We start from the raw sequence: 26,285 nt of genomic DNA on the forward strand, positions 1-26,285 counted from the left end.
CGACATACGGCAGACTCTCTTTATTAAGCAATCTATCGTAGTGGCATCTCTAGACCTCTTTCTTTGCAGCCTCATTTAGTGCAAGCGTACCATCATCCATGCGAACACATTTCTCTCCTACAACATCACTATTCTCTCTCCTACACTGTCTTGCAACACGAAATACCTCGAGTCTTTGGTCCTCACGGCGCAGAACATAGGCAAATCTTTTCTTATCTGCTTCCCCTCTGGCTAAATAAACCTGTCGCCTAGCTTCCCTTCTGGCAGATTGGTACAATTCCCTGCTACCACCGTTCTTCCAATATTACAAAATTGTCTGCTTTGAATTTTGATAGGGATGGGCCTCCAGTCATTGAAAATCTGCCTTAACAAATTCCATCTAACTTGTGAAAGCATGGGAAAATGGACATTAAAACAATGATAATGAGAAAGGAGGTTATTTAATAAATCAAGATTATTATATTGGTATATAACTTAAGGACTGTACAACATCTCAAAGTGTGTGTCTAGATTGTGGATGTGTGGTAAGAAGCTTACTTCCCAACCACATGGTTCCAGGTTCAGTCCTACTGCATGTCACCTTGGGTAAATGTCTTCTACTAGAGCCTCAGACTGACCAAAGACTTGTGAGTGGATATGGTTAATTGAAACTGAAAGAAGCCCATTATGTCTGTCTTTGTGACTGTGTTTGTCCCCCTTCACTGCTTGACAACAGGTGTTGGTGTGTTTATATCCCTGTAACTTAGCAGTTTAGCAAAAAGAGACCTGATAGAATAAATCCTGGGGCTGATTCATTTGGCTAAAAATTCTTCAAGGTGTGCTCCATAATGGTCACAGTCTAATGACTGAAACGGATAAAAGATGTGCATGTGCTTTGGATCTGCAGCTATGCTGCCCTGTAGAACACCTTCATATTAGCAATAAAGATCAATTTGAAATGGAAGAGTTTTTTCCCTGTTAATATTTGAAAGAAAGTTGTTATCCCAATTGCATGATTGCACATGATTTACAGCTACATAAAACCTCATCCTGACTCTCTGGAGAGATGAAATCAATGATACTACATACACATGTTCAAGCAAATAATGTTGTAGGTAGAAACTGACAGTCTACTTTGTGCAAAGGGTTTTAAGCAATATAGATTGCTCAGCCTGTACTGCATTGTGTAATGTAAGCATTTTAGTTGTATGAGTTGCATTCACTATTGAAGCATACCTGATAGATGTGAACGGTTGAAGAAGCAGGGCGATGGGACACACATCAACATTGCAGACAGACTTGGATGCAGCAGTCAAAGGTTAACTTAGCAGTGAAATGGGAAAACAGTGGTATTGATCTAATGATTCATCTGGCAACTGTATGTGTTAGCTGTCTGAAGTTGTCTGATATAATGTGTTGGTACAATGGCAACTTGCAATCTTAGAGGAACTAATTGATACCTACAATCAGTTGACTGACATCAGAAGACTCATTGTCAAAGTATAATAAATACTACATACACTGGTGCCATCTTAACTCTGTATTTTGTCAGTGTTGAAGTGCAAGTATTCCAAGGTATATTGTTAATTGCGAAATTGTACTTAATGAAGAAACAACTAGAAATTAAGCTGCTGTCAGCTGAAATACATAAATATTAACCTCCTTTATAACTAAAAGATTATGATTAGACTCGGTCTGTTTAATAAATATGCTAAAAGAACATGATTTCTGCTAATTATAAGGAAAACTGGACTCGTATACAAGATTCAAAAAATCAGGTTTGTATGGGATTGCTCTCAGTTATAAATTTATCTTCCTGTATGAATGAAAAGGTTTATAAAACTATTTCAGAGTCACATTCAAAATTTTTGCTGTGGTTGTTGTTTCTCCATTGATTACTGATTGTTTGTGTTGCTATTTTGTTAGCTTGCAGCTCTAAACTGAAGTCCTACAGTTGGATATGGAGATGGCAATGTGAAACCATTCCAGCTGAATCTCTACATCAATCGTATTCTTCAATCAGAACATGACAACAAAGTCTTTAACAAAACAATTGAAAATTACAAAAAAAAATATATAAGTTGTTCATAAAAATTATTTCAGTCTGGCAAGGTAGAAGTTAGTGTATTTATCATAAAAACTATTTATATCACTATCCAATAAACCAACTAGATTGTCTTTTGGTTGGAAGCTATCAAGACGTATTTATTTTTTAGGCTTCTAAGCAATTAATATCTCTGTAATCATTACAACTCAATCACTTTCTATCTATTTTCTCTGTAGTCTTTGCTAAACAGTAAAATGAAAAATTGGCTTAATAATGCTTGTAAATGTACTTGTTCTCTCAACTATGTTGTTGATGTTTAGCAATGTGTCACTGTCTTCTCTGAGATAACAGGAAATTCTTTGTTCGACTTGGATTATAACAATATATTGTTTCAGTGTATTGTAAGAAATCATTATTATTAGTCAGTCATCTTAATTTCATTTCATGCTTTCACTCCATTACTGAGCACAGTTATGTATGCTTTGGGTATGTGCAGTATTTTGTTGTTATTGTTTCTATTGTACAGAAGATGCTCCACATAGTGTTTGCAGTTCTTAATGTATTTTCTGTGATATGCATATTTGTAAATCCTAGGGTTCTGATTATATGTTTCTCTGCATTTTTTTCCCATTTTCCTTCACAAGGCACCTATTATTATAAGGATTGTTTTTGTTTTCAACCTTCACAGTCAGGTTATCTCTATTTCCACATCTTTATATTTGGATAGTTTCTCCATTTCTTTTAGAGTTAACATCATCATCTGTCGGGTGTAGTATGTCAATTAGAAGCCTTCTTGGTGGTCCTTGACAGCAATTTCTGGTTAGTTAACCTTGATATTCCTGTTTGTGTGTGTAGTGGCATATACCAAAGTGTGGTGACTTTCTCATTCTCTGACTTTTTTTTTTCTGGTGTATGCTTCTACCAATTCTTTTCTGATGGTGTTCTCTAATGCTGGCATAATTTCCAGTACGCATAAGCCTTGTAGATGTATTCTTTCTTAGGTAAGGTGGAGTAGCCATACACAACATGGTCAATTGTATTATCTCATCTCCATATATTTTACATTCCTTGAATTCTGCTTTATTATATGCTTTTGCTAGTTTCTGGTCAAAAGCCTTCATCCTGTACCACAACCAAGAACCTTGCAGTCTTATGCTTCTTAGACAGCCTTACAATTTTTCTTTGTCTCCTTCTACTCTGTTCAGCTTTTACAGTTATTGACATGGGACTCTTTTTGTTATTGCTTTATCATGGCCCCATTCTGTAGCCCCGTTTTCAGCTTGGTTTTGTTTTAGTCTTTTCACAATTTCTATTCTAGGTTCTTTTCTTTCATAACTAACTTTCATTTCAGACTCCATCTTGTATTTGTTAGCTTCCTTGAAAACAGAAAAGTTGTTTGCTCATGTTTTGTAGCTATCTATATTAATTTTCCATTATTCATTTCTATATATTTTTTCTTGTCCCACAGTGGATATTTTATCATGGTTTTCCAACTGCATAAGGTCCATATCTTCGTGTATTCATAATATATATAATCTTTCTATATCAGATTTTGAGTGGCTTATACTGAATGTGATTATTATTTTTCTTGTTTTCTTTTCTAATCTTGTTAGTTCATTTAGCATCCAGTTGAGAATATTATTACTTGAACTTATTACTGGGACAGCTCAATATTTATAACTTTTACCTTATTTTTTTCATTTAGCTCTGTCTTTAATATTCTTTTCTAATCTTTTCCTTCAAGTACGTTATACACTGTCTAATTGAATGACTCCTAAGTATGTGTATGTCCATGTTTGGTTTAATTCTCTTACCTCATGTTTCTTTATCTAACATCATATGTAGCATTCTTAATTAATTTTTGTCTCTTCAAGGTTGTCTTGGTGTGCTTTTCTTATCCTAAAATCTCTTTATCAATTTCTTCAGCAAATCCACACACTGTCTAATGTGGTCTTCATAGTTCTTTATAATCAGCAGCATGCAACTTGAGGCCATCCCTATACAAGATATAGTTGATTGTCTTAGCCATAGTGCATTAATCTACCTCCTGTTTTGTTTAGCATGTCAGGTAAAGGCATCAGTGCCAGACAGAAAAGGAGTGGAGAGAAATAATCCCCTTGGAATATTTTTCTAATAGAGGTGGTTTACTTTTTCTGAAAAATTGTTTACTGTCATATTTACTCCAGACATGTTTTCCCATAGCGTCCTGCTTCTGGTAGTCAATTCATGCCATACTCAAACCCTTTTCTCCTGCAGTACTCTTTTATAGCTCTGTTAATCTTCACAACCATATGAGCCTTTGTAGCATCCCTTTTTGCTCTGAAAACAGGTTTATTCTTCTATATTCTTTTACTGGTTTCAGTCATTTGACTGTGGCCATGCTGGAGCACTGCCTTGAAGAGTTTTAGTCAAACAAATTGACCCCAGGACTTATTTTTTAAGCCTAGTACTTATTCAGTTAATCTCTTTTGATGAACTAGTCAGTTACAGGAACATAAACACACCAACACTGGTTGTCAAGCAGTGATGGCAGAGGAGGCAAACACAGACACAAAAGACACACACACACACACACAAATATATTTATTCTTTGATGTTACATTTTTTAGGCTGTGGCCATGCTGGGGCACCACGATGGGCTCCTTTCAGTTTCCATCTACCAAATATACTCACAAGGCTTTAGTTGGCCCAAGGCTACAGTAGAAGACACTTTCCCAAGGTGTCACACAGTGGGACTGAACCTGGGACCATGTCTTTGGGAAGCAAACTTCTTAAACATCAAGTTGACAGAATTGTTAGAGCATCAGGAAAAATCTTTGCAGCATTTCTCCCAGCTCTTAGCATTCTGACTTCAAATCCTGCTAAGAACTTTGCCTTTTATCCTTTTACAAGTGGTCATTAAAATAAAATACCAGTTAAGTTCTTGGATAGATATGATATATTATTCCTTCCCCCAAGATGTGTGGTTTTGCAACTGTTAGAAATTGGTATAATTGTTAGAATGTCAAATAAAATAACTTGTATATTCATTCTGACACTTTACATTCTGAGTTTGAATTCTGCCAGGATCAACTTTACTCTTTCATCCTTTTGGGCTCAATAAAATAAAGTACCATTCTAGTATTAGATATAGTTAACGGTATTAACTAACCTCCTACCACCAAATTTCAGACTTATAACTATGCTAGAAATATAATAATGATAATGAAAATAATAATTATTATTATTATCTCTGCCTTAGCGAAGGCGGAGGTATTGTTTACAGTCGTGTTTGTCTGTTTGTGGACAAGATATCTCAAGAACCACTGGAGAGATTCAGATTAAACTTTCAGGGATGTTTGGCCTTGTGACTGGCATGAACTGATTAGATTTTGGGGTCGATTTGGTACTGGACAAGGATTCTGGATTATTTTTCCTGTTTTTATTAATCTTTGAGAGCAGTCGGGTTCATATTTAGTATTCTCATTTGTGAGAGCAGTCGAGTTTATTTCAGATATTCTCATTTTAAAAATCATCTCTGGCTAATCATTGAGAGTGTCATCATCATCATCATCATTATTATTAAGGTGATCAGCTGACAGAACCATCAGAACACCAGGCAGATTGTTTAGTGGCTCTTCATCCATCTTTTCAATCCGAGTTCAAATTCCACCAAGGTTAACTCTGCCTTTCATTTTTCAGTTATTAAAGTAAGTACCAGTCAAGTACTGGGTTGATGTAATTGACTAGGATCCCACTTCCCATAAATTTCAGGCCTTGTGTCTATAATGGAAAGATTATTATTTATTATTAGGGTTTCAGGGAAATCTCAGACAGCAGGGTTCCTCAATTATCCTTTGAGGCTTTCCTGTATCAGGAGGGCTACATCTCTATCATCCATCCCGCCATTTTCTTTTTTTTTTTCTATCTTTGTATGCTATGCATATGTCCCTTCTTCTTCAGTGTATACTGTGTATAATTACTTTTTTCTTTCTTTCTTTTTTATCATTTCATTAATATATGTAAACTCCCACACTTTATATCTGCCTCTGTGTTGTTTCCTCATCCTTTGCCCTTGTAGCAAATAAATGAAATCATTATTATTATTATTATTATTGCTGGTGGTGGCAGTGGTCGGTTGAATGGCAGAATAAATGGAAACCCAGACAAAACCATGATATTTGAAGTGAAAATGTTATACATTTCCACTTCAAATATCATCCTTGCATTTTTCAAAAAACAAATCAATAAAATAGATAACAGTCATCTCCTGGGGTTAATTTAATCATTATGCTGTGATGTTATGTCTTAAGTTAGACATTCTGGTGTTAGAATAGAAATATTACTTTAATTGCCAACAGAAAGAACACCCAGCTGGAGAAGATCTGCCTCTACAAATTTCATTAGACCCATCCAAACATGGAAAAGGTGACATAAAGTGATGATGGTAACTATATATATATATATATATATATATATAGATATATATATATATATACACACACACACACACACACACACACACACACACACACACACACACACATACATATGGGTACAGGACGTCACCAACAGGAAACAACATGAAATATGAAAACAAATGAGTTAAATACGCAAACAATAAGAGAAATGGAAAATAGGACAAGTAACACAAAAAAACAACCCTTTACAGTTGTCGGCTGTCTATCTACTTATTTCAAGCATGATGGCTACTACTTCACTCCTGTCATTACCACATGCGATATATCACTACAATGACTACAAACACTAGGTACTTCTGCAACCAATGAAATTAAATGCCACTAGTAGGGTTGTTATTATTAATATTAACAATATACTGATGATAATAATATGATAATGATACTAATGATGTTGATGCTTCTACCAGGCTTTTCTTTGTTGTCGTCTTCTTTTCTTCTCTTCCTGGTCAGAGAAGACAGTCACTGAGTCACTGAGTTTTTGTTGTGTTAGCTTGTTGTTTTTTTTTTTTTATATCTGGTGTTGAAGATGTTTGGGGAAACTGTTTGGTGGTAGTGGTGATGGTACAGTTGTGGAAATAGTGTGAAGAATAATAAAGTTAGGAAGTGTGTAGAGGGATGTAAAGTGTGAGTGGTGTGAGGAGGACAAAAAGAAAGATGGAGGGCATTGTGGTTATAAGAACAGACAGAGAATGTTGTAGTTGGGAAAGACAAGGAGGAGGCGGTGGTTAGTGTTGAAAAATTAGTCAATGGGGGATGGTTGGAATGATAGGAATAGATCTGGTGAGGTAACCCTGGATGATTCTAGTGGCAGTGGTAATGGTGGTGGTGGCAATATCTTCAGCTGAGTCAGTTGCTCAGGAAAGAAGGGGTTAGGAGGGGAGGTTGGATAGGGAGTTACAGAACGATTGTATAAAAGACGGAGTGAAGCTCCCAACATGCCAAATCCCTTTATTCCTAACCCTTATAATCTTCCATATATTCCACCCCCAAGCTTCTCAGTTATCTCCACAATATAGTCCCACCACCACCACTGGTTATAACGAAGCAGTGTGGCACCCTGCAGGGAAAACATCTTTTATGGATGGTTGGTTAGTTGGATGGTTCGGTGGCGGGTTGCACTCTTGCACCCACCCTCTCTCCCCTGCTCCCTCCTTCTTTCAGTACTCCCTCCCCCCTTCCTCACTCTCGGCTTCACTCCCTCTGCCTCGCTCACTCCCTCTGCCTCGCTCACTCCCTCTGCCTCACTCACTCTCGCTTTCTCTCCCTTTCACTCTTTCCTCTCTCTTCCTCACTCACACTCTCCTCTCTCACTCGTTTTCTCTCTCCCTCCTTTCTCCTTTCTTCTCTCTCTTCTCACTCACTCACTCTGTCTCCCTCCTCTCCTATTTCCCTGCCTCACCCACACCTCCCCTTCCCCCACCAACCCACACCCACCTCCACTACTGTTCTCCTCACCATTTAACTATATTACTACTGGTATTAAACATCCCCATTGCAACCAACAATACCACCAACACAGCTATCACTGTTAAACATAAAACATGTTCATTGTTTTGGGCTCAAGTCTGTTTGCATATTATGTACGTATATATGTATGTATATATGCATGCATCAACATATATATACATACATACATTATGTGTGTGTGTGTTTGTCAGTGCATGCATTTGTATCTGCAAAGTGAGAAGGAAGAAAAGTCAGGTTTAAACAGCATGATGTCAACAACAACAATGATTATGTTTGTAAGGATATAGGATGGTATATATATATGTATGAAACGTGAATCTTTTTTCTACTCCCACCACCAAATTTATCATCATCCTTGTTCTTTTAAATAATGAACCTCACTTTCCACACACAGACATACATATATATATATATATATATATATATATATATATAACTAATTTAGAGACAAACCACCTATATATATATATATATATATATCCACACGAATGCATTTGCATACAAATACACACAATTTGTACACACACACGTATATATTTGCGAACATGCATGTATATTTGCAAATACATACATGTGTTTATGCAGATACATATATCTGCATTACAAACTCACACATGTCCTTATACACATTTATGCACACATACATTCATACACTACAAAATAGCTGATATGTTTAGTTTTTTATGTAGCTAACCCCACCCACTACATCTGCTTGTAATCCACTCTTTACATGTACACGCCTTCTTTTCTCCTCTGTGTATTGTCTATTAAAACTGCAGCAAATCTGTGTGACAACTTCATGATGCAGTCTGCTACTGTCTTGTGTGTGTATATTTGTGTATGTGTTGGTGTATGCATGTATGTGTATATGTGCGTGTATATGCATATATATATATATATGTATAGTATGTGTATTTGTGTATATGTGTGTGTGTGTGTGTGTGTGTGTATATATATATATTCATATATGTCTGTGTGTATGTATATATGTGCATGTGTGTGTATATATATATATATATTTATATTCATGTGTGTACATGTATGTATTTGTATGTGCATATGAGTATGATTCCTTGTTATGTGTATGTATGTGTATATATATATATATATATATATATATATAAATAGATGTATGTCGGTGAAAGATTGTATGTGAATTAATATTTAATTTCTGCTTATTAAATGAGATATCGAGTTGTAGGAGAGAGAGAGAGAGAGAAATGTTTAAAGTTTCTTTCATTCTGAAGAATGTGATAAGCAAAAAATATTTAAGTGTGTGAATGGAAATCTAATAAATTTTATATTATCTATTTCTTCATCATAAGAGAATTTCAGCTGGCACAAATTCATTAGGAGGAGAATCGACCAACCAAATAGATTTTTGGTTCATATTCCACAACTGGTACTACATTTTATCCCAAGACACTTAACTGTGGCAACTTTAGTTCTTCAGAAGTTTTCTTCATTTTCACACCCTCTCTTTCTCTCTCCTCCTCTCCCTCTCTCCATGTCTCTCCCTCTTTCCCGTGTCTCTCTCTGTCTCACTTGCTCTCTGTCTCACACTATCTCTCTCTGTCTCTCACTATCTCTCTCTGTCTCTCACACTATCTCTCTCTCTCTCACACTATCTCTCTCTGTCTCTCACACTATCTCTCTCTGTCTCTCACACTATCTCTCTTTGTCTCTCACACTATCTCTCTCTGTCTCTCACACTATCTCTCTCTGTCTCTCACACTATCTCTCTGTCTCTCACACTATCTCTCTCTGTCTCTCACTCTTTATCTCCCTCTCTGTCTCTCACTCTTTATCTCCCTCTCTGTCTCTCACTCTTTATTTCTCTGTCTCTCACTCTTTCTTTCTCTGTCTCTCACTCTTTATCTCTCTCTGTCTCTCACTCTTTATCTCTCTCTGTCTCTCACTCTTTATCTCACTCTTTATCTCTCTCTGTCTCTCACACTTTATCTCACTCTTTATCACTCTCTGTCTCTCACACTCTATCTCTCTGTCTCTCACACTCTATCTCTCTCTGTCTCTCACTCTATATCTCTCTCTGTCTCTCACTCTATATCTCTCTCTGTCTCTCACTCTATATCTCTCTCTGTCTCTCACTCTATATCTCTCTCTGTCTCTCACTCTATATCTCTCTCTGTCTCTCACTCTATATCTCTCTCTCTCTGTCTCTCACTCTATATCTCTCTCTCTCTGTCTCTCACTCTATATCTCTCTCTCTCTGTCTCTCACTCTATATCTCTCTCTCTCTGTCTCTCACTCTATATCTCCCTCTCTGTCTCTCACTCTTTCTTTCTCTGTCTCTCACTCTCTATCTCTCTCTGTCTCTCACTATCTCATACACTCTTCTTCCCTCTCTCTCTCTCTCTCAACATTATCACTTACCTAGAAACCAGAAACCAGATTACCATTCCTCAATGTGATCACTTCTCTCTCAACCTGAAAGGCAAAATAAACATACAGACTAACAGACAAAACCTCAGAGAGAATAAGAAAATTCAGTTAATCTCTTTTTTTCTTCCATACTCGCATGGGTTGGATGGTTCGACAAAAACTGATGAGCCAGGGGACTGCACCATGCTTCAGTGTCTGCTTTGGCATGGTTTCTTCAGTTGGATGCTTTTCCTAACATTTACATAAAATTATAAATTATCTACTGATAGTAATTTTAATATTCAGTGTTCCCTGAATAGGTTGAGACACTTGACAATTCTCAATTACAATTTCTTCACATAATTTTTTTTTACTTATGAGCTACAATTTAAGAGTCTTGAAGTAGAATTAATAGTATGTTGTTCATGTATAGCCCTAGGTCAGATTTCATTGAGCAAACCTATGGTTAAATGCTTTACAGCCCTAATCAACCTGTGTTTTTATAACTAAGGTTTCATTTTTCCATTTTCCAGTGTGTATCTTTTATCTTTCACTTATTTCAGTTATTGAACCACTGCGATACGGGGGCACAGCCCTGAAAGGTTTAGTTGAATGAATTGACTCCAGTACTTACTCACAATCACAAAGTAGTGAGTTTGATTCCTGGACTGGGCTGTGTGTTGTGTTCTTGAGCAAGACACTTCATTTCATGTTGCTCCATTTCGCTCATCTGTAGAAATGAGTTGTGATGTCACTGGTACCAGGCTGTATTGGCCTTTGTTTTTCCCTTTCCCTTGGATAACATCGTTGGCATGGAGTGGGGCAACTGCTGGTCTTCCATAAACAGCCTTGCTTGGACTTGTGCCTCAGAAAGTAACTTTCTAGGTGCAATCCCATGGTCATTCATGACCGAAAGAAGGTTCGGTGTGCTATTTTTCTGTTGAACCCTTCTGCGAAGCCACTCAGCTGTGAGGATGTAAATAAATCAATACTGGTTGTCAAGCAGTGGTGAGAACAAACACAGACACACACGTGTACATACCACATGCACACATACACACACACATAAATATACAACATGCATCTTAGAGTTTCCATCTACCTAATTTATTCACAAGGCATTAGTCAGCCCAAGGTTATAGTAGAAGACACTTACCCAAATTACCATACAGTGAGACTGAACTCTAAGCCATTTGGTTGCAAAGTCAGCTTCTTGTCATACCTGCACGTGTACTTGAAAAAAAACCAAACTGGTAAATGTGATTTGAGGGAGATTTCACTCCTCTTTTTAGCAGATTAAGAAACCATGTGTATTGAAGCTCCATTATTGGTTCAGGATTAAACAGAGTAAACAAAAAATCTTTGCAGTGTTTAGTTGTGTTTAAGTTCTGAGTTCAAATCCTACCAAGGTCAACATTGCTTTTCGCCAGTTGATTAGATTCACCTCAGTACACAACTGGTGCTTAATTTATCGACCCCAAAAGGATGAAAAGTAAAGTCGACCTCAGCAGAATTTGATCTCAGAACATAGTAACAGGCAAAATACTGCTAAGCATTTCATCCAACATGCTAATGATTCTGCCAGCTTGCTGCCTTGATGACTGTAAATAATAATGCAAGCAATGTTGTTGGATTCCTGTCTTCCATGGTGAAATATTCCTTTGTGTGGAAACCAGTGAAGGTTGACATCAGAAGGGGCATCCGATCTAACTCATTGAGTCAATCTGACCCATTCAATCATAAGAAGGTGATATAGATGATGATGATGATATTCTGAAACAAAAGTAGGGAGGTCTTTTAGTTGCAGAAACAAATTGCAAGTGCATAAGAACCTGTAGGTTGACTTCTGAACTGAAAAACAGAAAAATGAATCAAAAACATTATAAATTCATAGGTATGTAAATTATATCAAATAGTTGCTTTTGTCTTAAAACTCAAACCACCGACCCATTTTTTTTTTTTCTTTCCATATGGGTTTTTAAAGATTTCATGAGTAGATTGTTTCAAACTGGACTATAAGCACAAAATTCCTCACTGGAATTAACTCACTCTTGAGTTAAAAGCTGTTGTTGAGGGAGATTTTACTATTGTATTAAGCCAACCATATGATAACATAGAAGTTCATACACAGTTGTTCCTAACAACAAAGCACTCAAATTCTTTATAAATAAAATAAAATAAAAAAAGTTTGCTAGACTTTAGTCATAAATTTACATACATACTACTGTCATGTGACACAGGGAAATTCTGTGTTTGTATATATATATATGTGTGTATGTGTGTGGAGAGAGAGAGAGAGAGAGATACAAATATAATTAAAAAGTCACTGTAAATTTGTTATTTTTCTTTTCAATTCAAAGCTTTTCGAGTTTGACATAGTTTGAAAAATGGTGTGCGTTTGTGTGTGTTAAGTGCTTTTCTACGACCCCAGATTTTTCTTTCAAACTGAAGCTATTTTGTTTCCATCCCTAATGCTTTCAGATAAGCTCCGTGATAAACTTCACACACCCACTCACATACCAATCTCTGATGGCATGCCTCTGTAAAAAACAAAAATATTCTTTGTCTCTTATATAATGGTTTCACATTTTAGCACAGTGCTGGTAGTTTTTGAGGGGAGGGAGAAATTGATCTCGTCAACCCAAGTATTTGGCCCCCGAAAGGATGATTTTGTCCATCCTTGTTCTGAATTCAAATTCTGCTAGGGTTGATTAAGCATTTCATCCAACGTACTAACCATTCTGCCAACTCTCTGCCTCTGTTTCTTACATATAAAGTATGAGGACTGTTGTACATTAAAAGTATGTTGTATATTAAAGGTCACTTTGAAAAGAAACCAGTCAGTCAGCAGTCTGGTTTTTATTCTGATTATAGCCATTTCACCTTTGTTGTTGTTGGCACTCCTTCGCTTACGACGTCAAGGGTTCCAGTTGATCCGATCAATGGAACAGCCTGCTCGTGAAATTAACGTGCAAGTGGCTGAGCACTCCACAGACACGTGTACCCTTAACGTAGTTCTCAGGGATATTCAGCGTGACACAGTGTGATAAGGCTGACCCTTTGAATTACAGTCACAACAGAAACAGGAAGTAAGAGTGAGAGAAAGTTGTGGTGAAAGAGTACAGCAGGGTTCGCCACCATCCCCTGCTGGAGCCTCGTGGAGCTTTAGGTGTTTTTGCTCAATAAACACTCACAACGCCCGGTCTGGGAATCGAAACCGTGATCCTATGACCGCGAGTCCGCTACCCTAACCACTAGGCCATTGTGCCTCCACAGTCATTTCACCTATATATACCAGAACATCAAAGAAGGCAGTTACCGCTCAGTATTTCATGCTCACTACCTTGAAGATTTTTAAAACTCATATAGTGAGTTATAGATAAACTACAGACTGTTGTGGGTCAGCTTAGGTACTTTGCATTCTCTTAATTTTATCATTTTCCATGACATAATCAAGAGGAGGAAGAGCAATGGTCATGACCCTGGTCTTTTGCAGGGTTTATTAGCCAGGTGGGAGTAAAGGACAGTTATTCTCAATCTGAAGACCTGGTTAGAATGCTTGTAACCGCAGACTCTTTTATAGGCACAAAAGGATCCAGTAAACTCTAAAGGCACTACTCCCAGTATTCTCTTTATCAGCCTCAGAAGTAAAAAAAAAATTTTTTTAAAGGTGGGGCGGGCTAAAGTGAATATATGCAAGATTTAAGCTCAGAACACAAAGAGATGTGACCAAATACCTCAATATATATGAAACATAACGTTATTTGTTATTGGAGTGTGTGACAGAGATGGTATTGTACCAGGCTAAATTCCTTGCAGCATTTAATTACATTCTTTTACATTCTGATTTCAAATTCCTGCTTAAAAAATTGATCATGCCACTCCAGAGACAATAGATTTAGTACTAGTCTTATACTGAGTTGATATCAATCACTTATACAGCACTCTTTGCAAGTTTATAACTTTATGTCATTGTTAGGCAATCTGGTGGAGTGACATAGATAGCAGTGCTGGACTGAATTATGTTCAATATTTATTTATGTTTCTTTATTCTCTTTGTTCAAAACCTAGCAAATCAACTCTGCTTTTTTATTTACTCTTTTACTTGTTTCAGTCATTTGACTGTGGCCATGCTGGAGCACAGCCTTAAGTCGAGCAAATTGATCCCAGGACTTATTCTTTGTAAGCCTAGTACTTATTCTATCGGTCTATTTTGCCAAACCGCTAAGTTACGGGGACGTAAACACACCAGCATCAGTTGTCAATCGATGTTGGGGGTACAAACACAGACACACAAACATATACACATATATACATATATACGACGGGCTTCTTTTAGTTTCCGTCTACCAAATCCACTCACAAGGCTTTGGTCGGCCCGAGGCTATAGTAGAAGACACTTGCCCAAGGTGCCACGCAGTGGGACTGAACCTGGAACCATGTAGTTCGTAAGCAAGCTACTTACCACACAGCCATTCCTACGCCTACATTTGCTGAAAATCTGCAACTTTCTACCAACGTTAGAAATTTTGGTTTCAAATTTTGACACAAGGCCGGCAATTTCGAGAGATGGGTTAAGTTGAGTACATCAACCCGTGTTAAACTGGTGTTTATTTTATTGACCCCACCAAAAGGTTGAAAGGCAAAGTCAACATCAGTGGAATTTGAACTCGGAACATGAAGATAAATGAAATGATGCTAAGCATTTTGCTCAGCATGCTAACGATTCTACCAACTTGCCACCTTCAATGTTAGAAATACTGATTTCAAATTTTGGCACAGGGCCAGCAATTTTGGTGGGGAGTGTGTCAGTTATATCGACCCCAGTGCTTAACTGGTACTTATTTTACCAACCTTGAAAGGATGAAAGGCAAGGTCAACCTCAACGGAATTTGAACTCAGGACGTGAAGACAGATGAGATACTGCTAAACATTTTACACAGTTTGCTAACGTTTCTGCCAGCTTGCTGCCTTAGCAATGTTAGAAATATTAACAACATTAACATAGGTGCAGGAGTGGCTGTGTGGTAAGTAGCGTGCTTACCAACCACATGGTTCCGGGTTCAGTCCCATTGCGTGGCATCTTGGGCAAGTGTCTCCTACTATAGCCTCGGGCCGACCAAAGCCTTGTGAGTGGATTTGGTAGACGGAAACTGAAAGAAGCCCGTCGTATATATGTATATATATGTTTGCGTATCTGTGTTTGCCCTCCCCAACATCGCTTGACAACCGATGCTGGTGTGTTTATGTCCCAGTAACTTAGCGGTTTGGCAAAAGAGATCGATAGAATAAGTACTAGGCTTCCAAAGAATAAGTTCTGGGGTCGATTTGTTCGACTAAAGGTGGTGCTCCAGCATGGCCGCAGTCAAATGACTGAAACAAGTAAAAGAGAGTAAAAGAAATTATTAATTCAGATAAACATAGAAGTTCCCAGCAAACTGATTCCACAGTTTGGTATTAATTTCCTGTTGTAGCCATCTTATACCCTCTTTCTGCTGACTTTTGGGAAATACAAGAACGTCTTCCCAAATATATACAGAGGCATTAACTTCATGCCTCTGTGAGAATCAATCATCTTCATCATTATCTTTAATCCAGTAGTGGATTCTGGGAGAAGTCAAGTGTGACTTGGTTTCAATTTCACTTATGTTACTAATGCCCCATGTGAGGGTCATGGCCACCGCACTTTTCTTCTGCTTCAAAAAGAAAAGTAAAAAAAAAAGATAACAGAAATTCCTGCCGTTAGGTGGACTGTTATACTTGGTGTTAATCCAGCTATAAAATTGACTTGTTAACATCCCAAGATGAAACTGTAAATGTAATCTCAAGTGAGATGTAACGCCTACTTAGGACATGAAAGTTATGACTAAAATAACCGAGGCAAGCGTTTCTCTTTCTCTTCTCCATGTACTCACTCGCTTTCTCTCTCTATCTCTCATTTCTTCTAGATACTCTCGCTCTCTTTATCTTTCTTAGCATCTCTCATTAACCTCTCACCTTTTTCCCAAATTCATTTTTTATGTTCTTTTCCTTCACTCTCTCTCTCCACAACCCTCTCTCTCTTTTTACCACCTTTACCCCATCTCTCTCTCACATCTTTACCTCTCCCCTTCACCTCCCTCATCCACCACCTTTAACTCTTTCTTTACCCCTCTCCCCACCATCTTTGTCTCTCTCCACAAGCCATACCTCTCTTCCATACCTAACTCTCCTTATCATTTCTACCTCTCTGTCTCTTTCTCTGTGTGTCTGTCTGTCTTTCTCTTTCTCTCTCCTCTACCCTCACCAATACAACTACAGTTAGTCCTCCACCACATTTCCAACATCAACCACTATTCGTCCCCCCCACACACACATACACACACACACTATTCAACTACTGTTATCACAGTGAAGAGCTAATTACCTTCACTAACTTAGAAGACTAAGGCGTAGTTTCACAGATGCATAGAACTGTGTAGCTGTTAGCAGCTTTTATCTTGCTTGTGTTGTTGTGCACCAGTTGGTGCTTCCAGTTTAATGAATAACTTTCATCTCAGTTTTACTTCAACATTGTCCTATATATATTTTATTGCAACACTACCACGGTATGTTTTATACTGCTTGATTACTTATTCTATTGACCTTTGACCTAGATGCATGTAAATGTATTGCTGACCCTCAGGGTAAGAGCTGAAATTTGAGACCCTCCATGCCAAATTCTCCACCTTATCTGGCATTCACAACAGATTTATTTGAAGAGGTACGGAGCCAGTTTTTTTTTTTTAAATAAGGGGAAGTTTTGTTGACTGTTGATTTCATTTATATGTTGTTTTATGAATGACAAAAGGTTCGAATGTAAATTCAAACATTGATAATGTTTGAATTTGAAATTATCAATTCAGACAATAGGCTGGACATCTTAGCATTTATAACTTGTTGAGCAGTGTTTTTATCGCAAATTTGTATACCATCTTCATAACTACAGACATATAGTTGCATGTGTGGTTAAAAAGTTTGCTTCACTGCTCTATGACTCTAGGTTCAGTTCCATACTACTGTATCTGTCTTCTTCTACAGTGTGAGACCATTTGAAGCCTTCTGAGTGGATTTGGTAGATGGAAACTGAAAGAAGCTCATCACATGCATGCATCCACGCATGCACAAACACTTTTTTTCCATTCAAGTGGGGTTTTTGACCTAAGATTTTAGATGCTAGCATTTGTAGCTTTTTCTACTTGCAGTGTTAAAACAAGTTATTTCATCTCATAAGTTGCAGTGTTAAAACAACTTATTTCATCTCTCAAAATTTCTAAATTTTCATAACTCTGGCTATATATATATATATATATATATATATGAAGTATAAAGAAAGGAAAAATTGTAGTTGCAGACGAACTTTAATTCATAATCAAGGTTGGTACAGAACCAATATATACATTCTATATTATAATCCTCATTACATCATCATTTAACAATCATTTTCCATGATAAAGTGGACTGGATGATTTGACAGGAGCTGGCAAGCCAGAAAACTGTATTAGGGTCCACTATCACCTTTAGCATGGTTTTTATGGCTGGGTACCCTTCCTAATGCCAACCACTTTACAAAGTGGACTAAGTGCTTTTTACGTGGCATCAGTACCAGCGTGGCACATATATATTGCTTTGAACACACACACACACGGAAGATTAGGAGAAATATTACTTTGCTTAAAAACAAGTGCAGGTTGGCAACAGGAAGGCCATCTGGCTGTAAAATGTCTCTCTCAATGAATTTCATATAACTCATGTAAACATGGGAAAGAGGACTTCAAAAAGCTAATGATGATGATGCTGTCTCCAGGAAGTATGACTAATACTTCTAGCGCTTATTACCTGTTTTACTATTGTTTCAAATATGTAGCATATATTTTTGGATATTCAGCATAGACTGTTTCAAAGCCTAGTATCATCTCTCCTCTAACCCCAATGCACTAAGATTGCTAACATCACAACATCTTTCCCACATGCGTAATTTTATTTATTAAATAAAACTAACATGAAATTGAGAGAACAATTGTTTTAAAATCTGTTTCATGATTTATAGTTTGTTCACTCTGAAAATTACAGCAAAATATATGACACAGTTAATGTAACCAAAGAAAAGCAAATAACAAATAGTAATAATTGGAAGATTTTAGTTATTTTTGTTTAACTAAAATTTGATATGTTGAAATTCTAGCTGTCAAAAGACTAGAAATTTAACTGTTTGTCAAAATCCCAGAATATGAAAACAAAATAACAACAGAATACAAATAGACCTTTGTAGTGCTGTTTTAAATCTGGGTATTTCTTATTGTGCTTATATTTATTTGAACTGTGCTAATTCTATTTTTTGTGGTTAGAATTGAGTAGGATGATGGTTGGCTCTGTAGTGGCAGCCAGTCTTCCAACTGTATGAAGGATACTGTGTTTCCATTGAGTTCCCCTCCCCACCACCATTGCTGATGCTATCTGTTGGTCATGATTCCTAGCAGAAAATTTGGATATTTACACATGTAATTATATTGGTAATTTGGATATTTGTATATGTGATGTATAAATTCTCTATAACGGATGACCTAAACTTACAATGATGGAGTGGGAGTAATGCGGAATTTTTTTTTTTTTTTTTTTTTTTAGCTAGATATAGAAGAAGTGAAACAGAGTAATAGACCTTACATAGGGTTACTACACTACAATAATTGCAGTAATTGAATTCATGCCTATACAGTCAGCACTTAAGGCTCACTGCCTCTGTAACTTTTGTCAAAGTATTTTTATTGTTGAATGCTTTTATATTTATTTCGCTAGTCAATATAAAATGAGTACTGTCTAATGTCATGGGAAAATTTCCTTGTATGCCTTCTGCATGAAGAACATATACTTAAAGTGATGAGCAAAAAAAAAAAAAATTAAATCCATTTACAATTGCACTTGGATTGAAAAGAAAAATCCTTTGCTAGAATTAATGGCAATTTTTGTCAAAGGCAAGAGAGAAAAACTCTGAAATTCAAATGTAATAAAAATTAAATGGAGTAGGGAGGAATTCTAAACTTTTGTTAGTATAGTAGCAACTCTTTTTGTTCTTATCAGATCTCCTCAGCGAAGCATAATCTTAATTGTTTTCGTGCCTAATTGGTACAAACTCGTTTGTTATTAAGGTTTGATCTTAAAACCACCACACCATCACAGCCAATATTTAATCATTCAGGATATTTCTATATCCAGTATATGCAACTGAGTTAGTATTTGATTAAAATAACCACCTATGTATCATACCTAATGTATACACACTCTCAGTAGATCAGTTACTACAGTATATCAACTGTGTATACATTTAGTATGGTACATAGATGGTTATTTTAAATAAAATGAAATTCCTCAATTGTGCATACCAGATTTTTATTCAGTTAGAAGGCTGTTTGCAACATCAGTAAATGTTTCACTCACTTTTTCCTGTATCAATGTCAATGAATTCTTATCCAAGCATTCGATTGGCTGTGTGTACATTCCATTGTAAAGGCTCAAAAGGGCAAAAGTGCATCAGGTGCTCTTAATGGCAAATGCTGGGATGAATTTTCATCTGTCTGATATTTTTTTTGTGTTTTTAACAGAGCAAGTCCATAAGAGCTGTTACCTCAGGAAAAATACTGCAACAACTTGCCAATCAATATGTATATACATTAAGCACAATACATAGATATATATATTATGTGTTTGTGTATCGTCAGTAAATCATGAATCCAAAAAAGGACGCTCTAAGTTATAGAGCACTTGGAATATGTTGATGATGCTTAGTTTGTTTGACTGTGTCATTATACTTGTATTAGCTATGGCAATTAGAGTTGTAAGAAATGGATAAGAAATAAATGTTTTAAAAAGAAGTCCTAGATGAGAAATGCTAAGATTTTAAGTAAAAAATTAAGGCATTTCTTGTATGAAAAAGTTATTTTCACTATATTTTGCCGAGTATCTCCCTCGGTGACTCCTATCATTAATGCTGTTATAAATGTATGTAATTACATTTCAATATTTTTACTTTAAAAAAAAATGACTTTTATCTTCATCAACATTTACATTTTTCTCCTTTATTCTTGTTTCAACAGATACTTTCTGAGATGCTCATCGGTGGACGATAACATTAGTTTTGGACTGCCTGAAAATGATTTTCTGGCAGCCTGTGTGTTTTATTGTTTTTGGAGTTATTCTCCAGATTAAAGGTCAGTGTAAATGTGTAACTTTATTATTTCTTCCATCTGTATTAGCATTTTTCCTTTTTCGCTTTTAATTTACTTGATGTTTGAATACCCAAATGTTACATGCAATCATACAAAGTGGAGTGGATTTTCAAAATTTTCAGATTTAATTTTAAGGAATTGTTCGAACAAGCATTTTAAAATTAGATAGTTTCCACTTCTTGACAATAATTACTCAACTATTAGTCGATGATTAATACATGTGGTTAACTAAATAGACTGAGATAAGTTAAGTTTATTGCCTATAAGCATAATACAATCTTTGTAGCATTGCTCGAAGTAAGAACCACCTGATCACTAGGTGTTAAAGGTGTTATGCCTCTGAAGTCTATAATTGATTTGGAACAGAATAGACGGGGACTGAATTTAAATTTAGAGTGAAAGGAAACTGGGTACAGTCTATAAAATCTCTACTGAAATATTTTGGTTGATTGAGACCATAAGCCTAAGAGGAGTCAACATGGACAGTGGATATTTTCTTATCCAAGATATTTTCTTCACAGGTTACCTCCACAGTCAGAGATCAGCACCTCTTTACACAGCTATCCTTTTCATGATCTGAGATTGTGTGTTGAAATTAAAAGTGGTACCTCCACTATCTTAATAAGTCTTTACTATAATGATAAAGACAATTCCTGTAAGGCTTGAACTCAGAAAATAGAAGTGCATAATTAGATATTACAAGGCATCTGATCTGGCACGCTCTTGCTTCAGTGTCCCAGTCAATAAAATTGTTGATAACATGTTCATTCCCTCCATTAGTCCTTGGCAAGGATCTGATCTTGGCACTGGCAGCTAATGAATCACTCATCAGCAATATTTAATACACATCGCCTTTGCTTATATTGAAGGAAACCCCACAAGTCATTAAGAATGAAACAAATTCCAGATGCAGGGCTGTTAGTACCAAAGACAGTATATGAACTGTTGATGATCTATTAAGTTATTTAAACCATATTCTAATGACTTGGCCAACTGTAATTCTTTTAGAAATAGCTTATTAACCGAAAAGACAATTGAATATGAAGTTCCTGTCTGCTAATAAGAGACAAAGCCTCATCCTGCACGAATATTCCCATGGCAAAAGCAACAACTGCAGTAGTAGTAACAGTGATAGCAGCATATCTACCACCATCTCGCCATTAAACAAAGACAGGAAATAGACAATTGCTATCTAGTTTTGGGAAATACGTGTAAACAACTAGAAATTAATCTGCAATTTCAATTAATAAAGAGAGTATTATTTCCCCCCCCCCCCTTCCAGTGGCCATTTATTAATAATTTCTCGAAAAGTGGTGCTGTCTTCAATTTCAACACCCCCCACGCTCTCCTTTTCCTTCTGGCTTTTCCTTATTAATTCAATTACTTCGTGTTTCAGCATTAATAGAAATAATATAGTCATAAAAATGTTCTGCTCCTTCATAGCTTAATATTTCGTCACACCAGCATTTTATGGTTGATGCCATTATCGCTGCTGCTGTTGTTGTTGTTGTTATTTTTATTGAGTCATAATATTGCAAGTTTCTCCAGTGCTGTTGTTGTTCTTCTTCTTCTTGATGATGATGATGAGGCTGATGATAATGATGATGTTTTTAACTGCCACAAGGCCCAACTAAAAGAAAGAAAAACAAAAAGAAATAAGGATATTAATACATAACAAGACATTAGAACACAAACTAAGAGAACAGAACAAAACAGAAATGGAGAGAGGAGGGTGATGTGAAAATGTGATAATTTCATTTCATTAGGCACAAAGACATTTTTGTAAGGAAAAAAGAATATAGTCGATTCATTTGATCCTAGTACTTTGATGAAACTTATTTTATTAACTTGGAAAGGCAAAGTTAGTCTCTGTGTGATTTGAGCAACTACATGAAATGTTGTTTTATATATTATATATCTTGGAGCTGTTCTTGTCTGGTTTTTTAGTCTGCTGGCCTGCTTCTCCACTAACTAATAAGGATTTGCTATAATGTTATTTTATTAATTATAATAAGATATGATAATAGTAATTGTTTTTTATCTTTTACCTGCTTTAGTCATTGGATTGCTACCATGCTGGGGCATTGCCTTGGACAGTTTTAGTCACAGATTGACCTGCAATATTTAAGTCAAGTACTTATTCTGTTGGTCTCTTTTGTCGAATTGCTAATTCATAAGGACATAAACAAACAAACACTGGTTATGTTGTGATGGTGAAGATGCACACACACACACACACACACACACACATACATGGAGATCATCTTTTTGCGTCTGCTTTCCTTGCTGGCATGGATTAGACAGTTTGACTGGAACTGGTAAGCTGAAGAGTTGTACCAAATTCCAGTCTGATTTGACATGGTTTCTATGGCTGGATACCCTTCCTAACCCCAACCACTCTAAGAATGTCATGGGTGCTATTTACGTGCCACCGGCACGGGTGCTTTTATGTGACACCAGTAGCATTAGCCACAACTATGACTTCACTTTACTTGACAAGTCTTCTCAAGTACGGCATATTGCAAAAGGTTTTGGTCACTTGTCATTGCCTCCAGGAGGCCTCACATTTGAAGATCATATTTCATCTCTTTGTCCCATGTCTTCCTGGGTCTACCTCTTCCACAGGTTACCTCCACAGTTAGAGATCAGCACTTCTTTACACAGCTATCCTTTTCATGATCAGAGATCATGTACTGAAATTAAAAGTGGTTGCTGCTTGTAAGACATAAGTTACCCAATCAGAATTACGCAAAGGCTATTAATTTCCTTTAAGCATTTATATGTAATATTGTGTCAAAATTATTGTCGCTTGAAACTTGACCTGTTCATTGGCAAAAATGCAACAGAATATTTTATCAGTGAACTGGTCACAGTTTCAAGCAACAAAAATTTTGACATTTTATTACAAATAAACGTTTAACTTAGTAAAGTTAATGGTCTTTGTGTGTTTCTGAATGGCTTATGTCTTCCATGCTGCAATCATTTTAGTTTAGCACACATAGTAGAAAACACTTGACTAAGGTGCAATGCAGTGGGACTGGACCTGATACCACATGGTTGCAAAATGAGTTTCTTAACTTCACAGCCATGCCTACACCTAAATAATAATGATTCTAGTTTAGGAACAAGGCCAGAAATTTCTGTGAGTAGGAGGAATATGATTGATTTACTTTACTAAGCTTATCAAGACCACAATGATGAAAGGCACAGTTTACCACCCCTGTTGCCTTTATTAATGTTCTTTCATATTTTGAATTCAAATTCAGCTAAGAATTTTGTTTGACACTTTACCAATTCTGCAATTTATAATGATAATAGTTTTGGGACATGGTTATAAAACCTGCTGTTTACAAGCAAACTGGAAATGTAAACACTTGCTATTCATGCAGATCCCTAGAAGTGAAGTGAAATGATTCCATCCAGTAATTATTTCCAAACTGTTAAGAACAGTATATAATGATGATGGTGGTGGTGGTTTCTATTTTGGGTACAGGCCTGAAATTTAATGGGACCAGGGTTAGTTGATACCATAGACTCTCAGTACTAAATAGGTGCTTTATTTTATAGACCCCCAAAGGACAAAAACCAAACTTGACCTTGGCAAGATTTGAACCCAGAACATAAAGAAACAAAATATCCCTATGCATTGTTTTCCTAATCCTCTAGTGATTCTGCCAAATTACTGCTATAATAATAATAATAATAATAATAATCCTTTCTACTATAGCCACTAATTTTGAAATTGTTTATGTCGGGTGCTAGTTGATTATATTAATATTGACCTCCAATACTCAACTGGTACGTATTTCATCGACCCCAAAAAGATGAAAGGCAAAGTCAGCCTCAATGGAATTTGAACTCGGAATATGAAGATGGACAATATTCCACTAAGCATTTTGTCCAGCATGTTAACAATTCTGCCAGCTCACCATCATAATAATAATAATAATCTTTATTTTGGCATAAGGCCAGCAATTTTTAGGAAGTCAATTAAATCTCCCTCCCCCAATGCTCGACTGGTGCTTATTTTGTTGACCCTAAAAGGATGAAAGGCCAAGTAATCCTCATTGGATTTTGAACCCAGAAAGTTTAGACATACAAAATGTTACTAAATATTTTGCCTTGCTGTCTAGTGATTCCACCACTTTAAGAGAAAAGGTTGATAAATATGGAGACCTGAGAATTGAGATCGTTAAAATATGGCAGCTATGAGAGTCAAACATAAAGGTTATCTCTGTTGTCATCAGAGCATTGGGTTCAATACCAGCCAACCTGAAAAAAACATCTGAAAACTTTAGAAATACGCTGTAATCTAGGTGTATTGCAAAAGTTGGCATTACTTGGAACTGCACGCATATTGCATAAAGTACTGTCTGTCTGAGGTCCTTGTTGTGACTTGACAAACCGTACAAACCCCCGGTAGACAATATCTTCAATCAACAACCTCGCAATATTATATACTGTGCGATATCTATAATAATAATAGTAATAGTAGTGGTTTCTAATTTAGGCTCAGGACTAGCAGTTTTATGGGGAGGTGGTTAGTCAATGCCAAAACCCCAGTACTTTACTGGTACTTTATTTTATTGATTCCAAAGAAGTGGAAGCCAATGTTAACTTTAAGTGGAATTTGAACCAGTCATTCTCATGTTAGATAGTTGGATCAGGACTTATTTGAGGCAGGATTTTACAACCAGGTACTCTTTCTGTCACCAATCCTTACTTGTTTTACAAAATAAGTGCTTTTTTTTTTTTTCCATTCAGCCTTGCTCTGTTGGTCAAGTATATTCTGCCACAGACCAGGCCTACCAATGATGGAATGCATGTGAAAGATCTTTGTATCTTCTTTTATCCTTTGTTGTTACACTGTGGTCATGCCGGGGCACTTCCTTGAAAGGTTTTACTTGAACAAATTGACATAAACAAACCAACTGTAGTTATCAAGCAGTGACAAACACAGACGCAAAGACACATACATGTACACATATATCATCATCATCATTTAACGTCAGTTTTCCATGTTAGCATGGATTGAACAGTTTGACTGGAGTTGGTAAGGCGAGGGGCTGCACCAGGCTCCATTGTCTATTCTAGCACAGTTTCTACAGCTGGATACCCTTCCTAATGCCAACCACACCACAGAGTGTACTGGATGCTGTTAACACAGCAGCAGCACAAACACTTTTAATGTGGCACCAGCACTAGTATCAATTCCGTTGTGGCAGACAGGTCTTCTTGAGTACAGTAATGTGCCAGACATCTCCATTCTTAGTTATCTCCTTCATAAGACTCAGTGTCTTGAGATCATCCTTTAGTAGTTTGTCCCATGTCTTTCTAGATCTGTTCCTTCACACACACACACACCTATGATGGACTTCAACTCAGTTTCTTTCTATCAAATTCATTTACAAGGTATAGTTGGCTTGGGACTATAATCGAAGGCATTTGCCCAACGTGCTGTGCAGCTGGACTGAACCCAAACCCATGTAGTTACAAAATGAGCTTCTTAACCACACTGCATGTCTAGGCCTATATTTATAACTAATAACACTGACTAAGTATCAAACATTTCATACTAAAAAAAAAAAAAAACTGGTACTTATTTTATCAACACCTGAAAGATAAAAGACAAGGCTAACATTGTCAGAGTTTGAACACGGAACATAGTTAATTAAATACCACAAGGCGTGATAATAATTTGTTAATTGT

At 36.5% G+C, this 26,285-nt stretch overlaps 1 protein-coding gene across 7 annotated transcripts in view; it reads left to right on the forward strand.

Annotated features, from left to right (window-relative positions):
• The window catches only part of LOC106880564 (adhesion G protein-coupled receptor L2), a 472,327-nt gene that overhangs the window by 354,674 nt on the left and 91,368 nt on the right, over positions 1 to 26,285 (forward strand). For 6 of the 7 annotated variants that reach the window (XM_052970092.1, XM_052970094.1, XM_052970091.1 and 3 more), the window contains one exon: positions 20,445 to 20,558. In XM_052970092.1, coding sequence (XP_052826052.1) covers positions 20,501 to 20,558 — 58 coding nt within the window. In that variant the 5' untranslated portion in view covers positions 20,445 to 20,500. Of the gene's footprint in view, positions 1 to 16,970; positions 17,078 to 20,444; positions 20,559 to 26,285 lie in introns of all 7 variants that reach the window. The other variant, XM_052970095.1, reaches the window with a different exon arrangement.

This window comes from Octopus bimaculoides, chromosome 8 (genome assembly GCF_001194135.2).
Source record: "Octopus bimaculoides isolate UCB-OBI-ISO-001 chromosome 8, ASM119413v2, whole genome shotgun sequence".
Classification (NCBI taxonomy): Eukaryota; Metazoa; Mollusca; class Cephalopoda; order Octopoda; family Octopodidae; genus Octopus; species Octopus bimaculoides.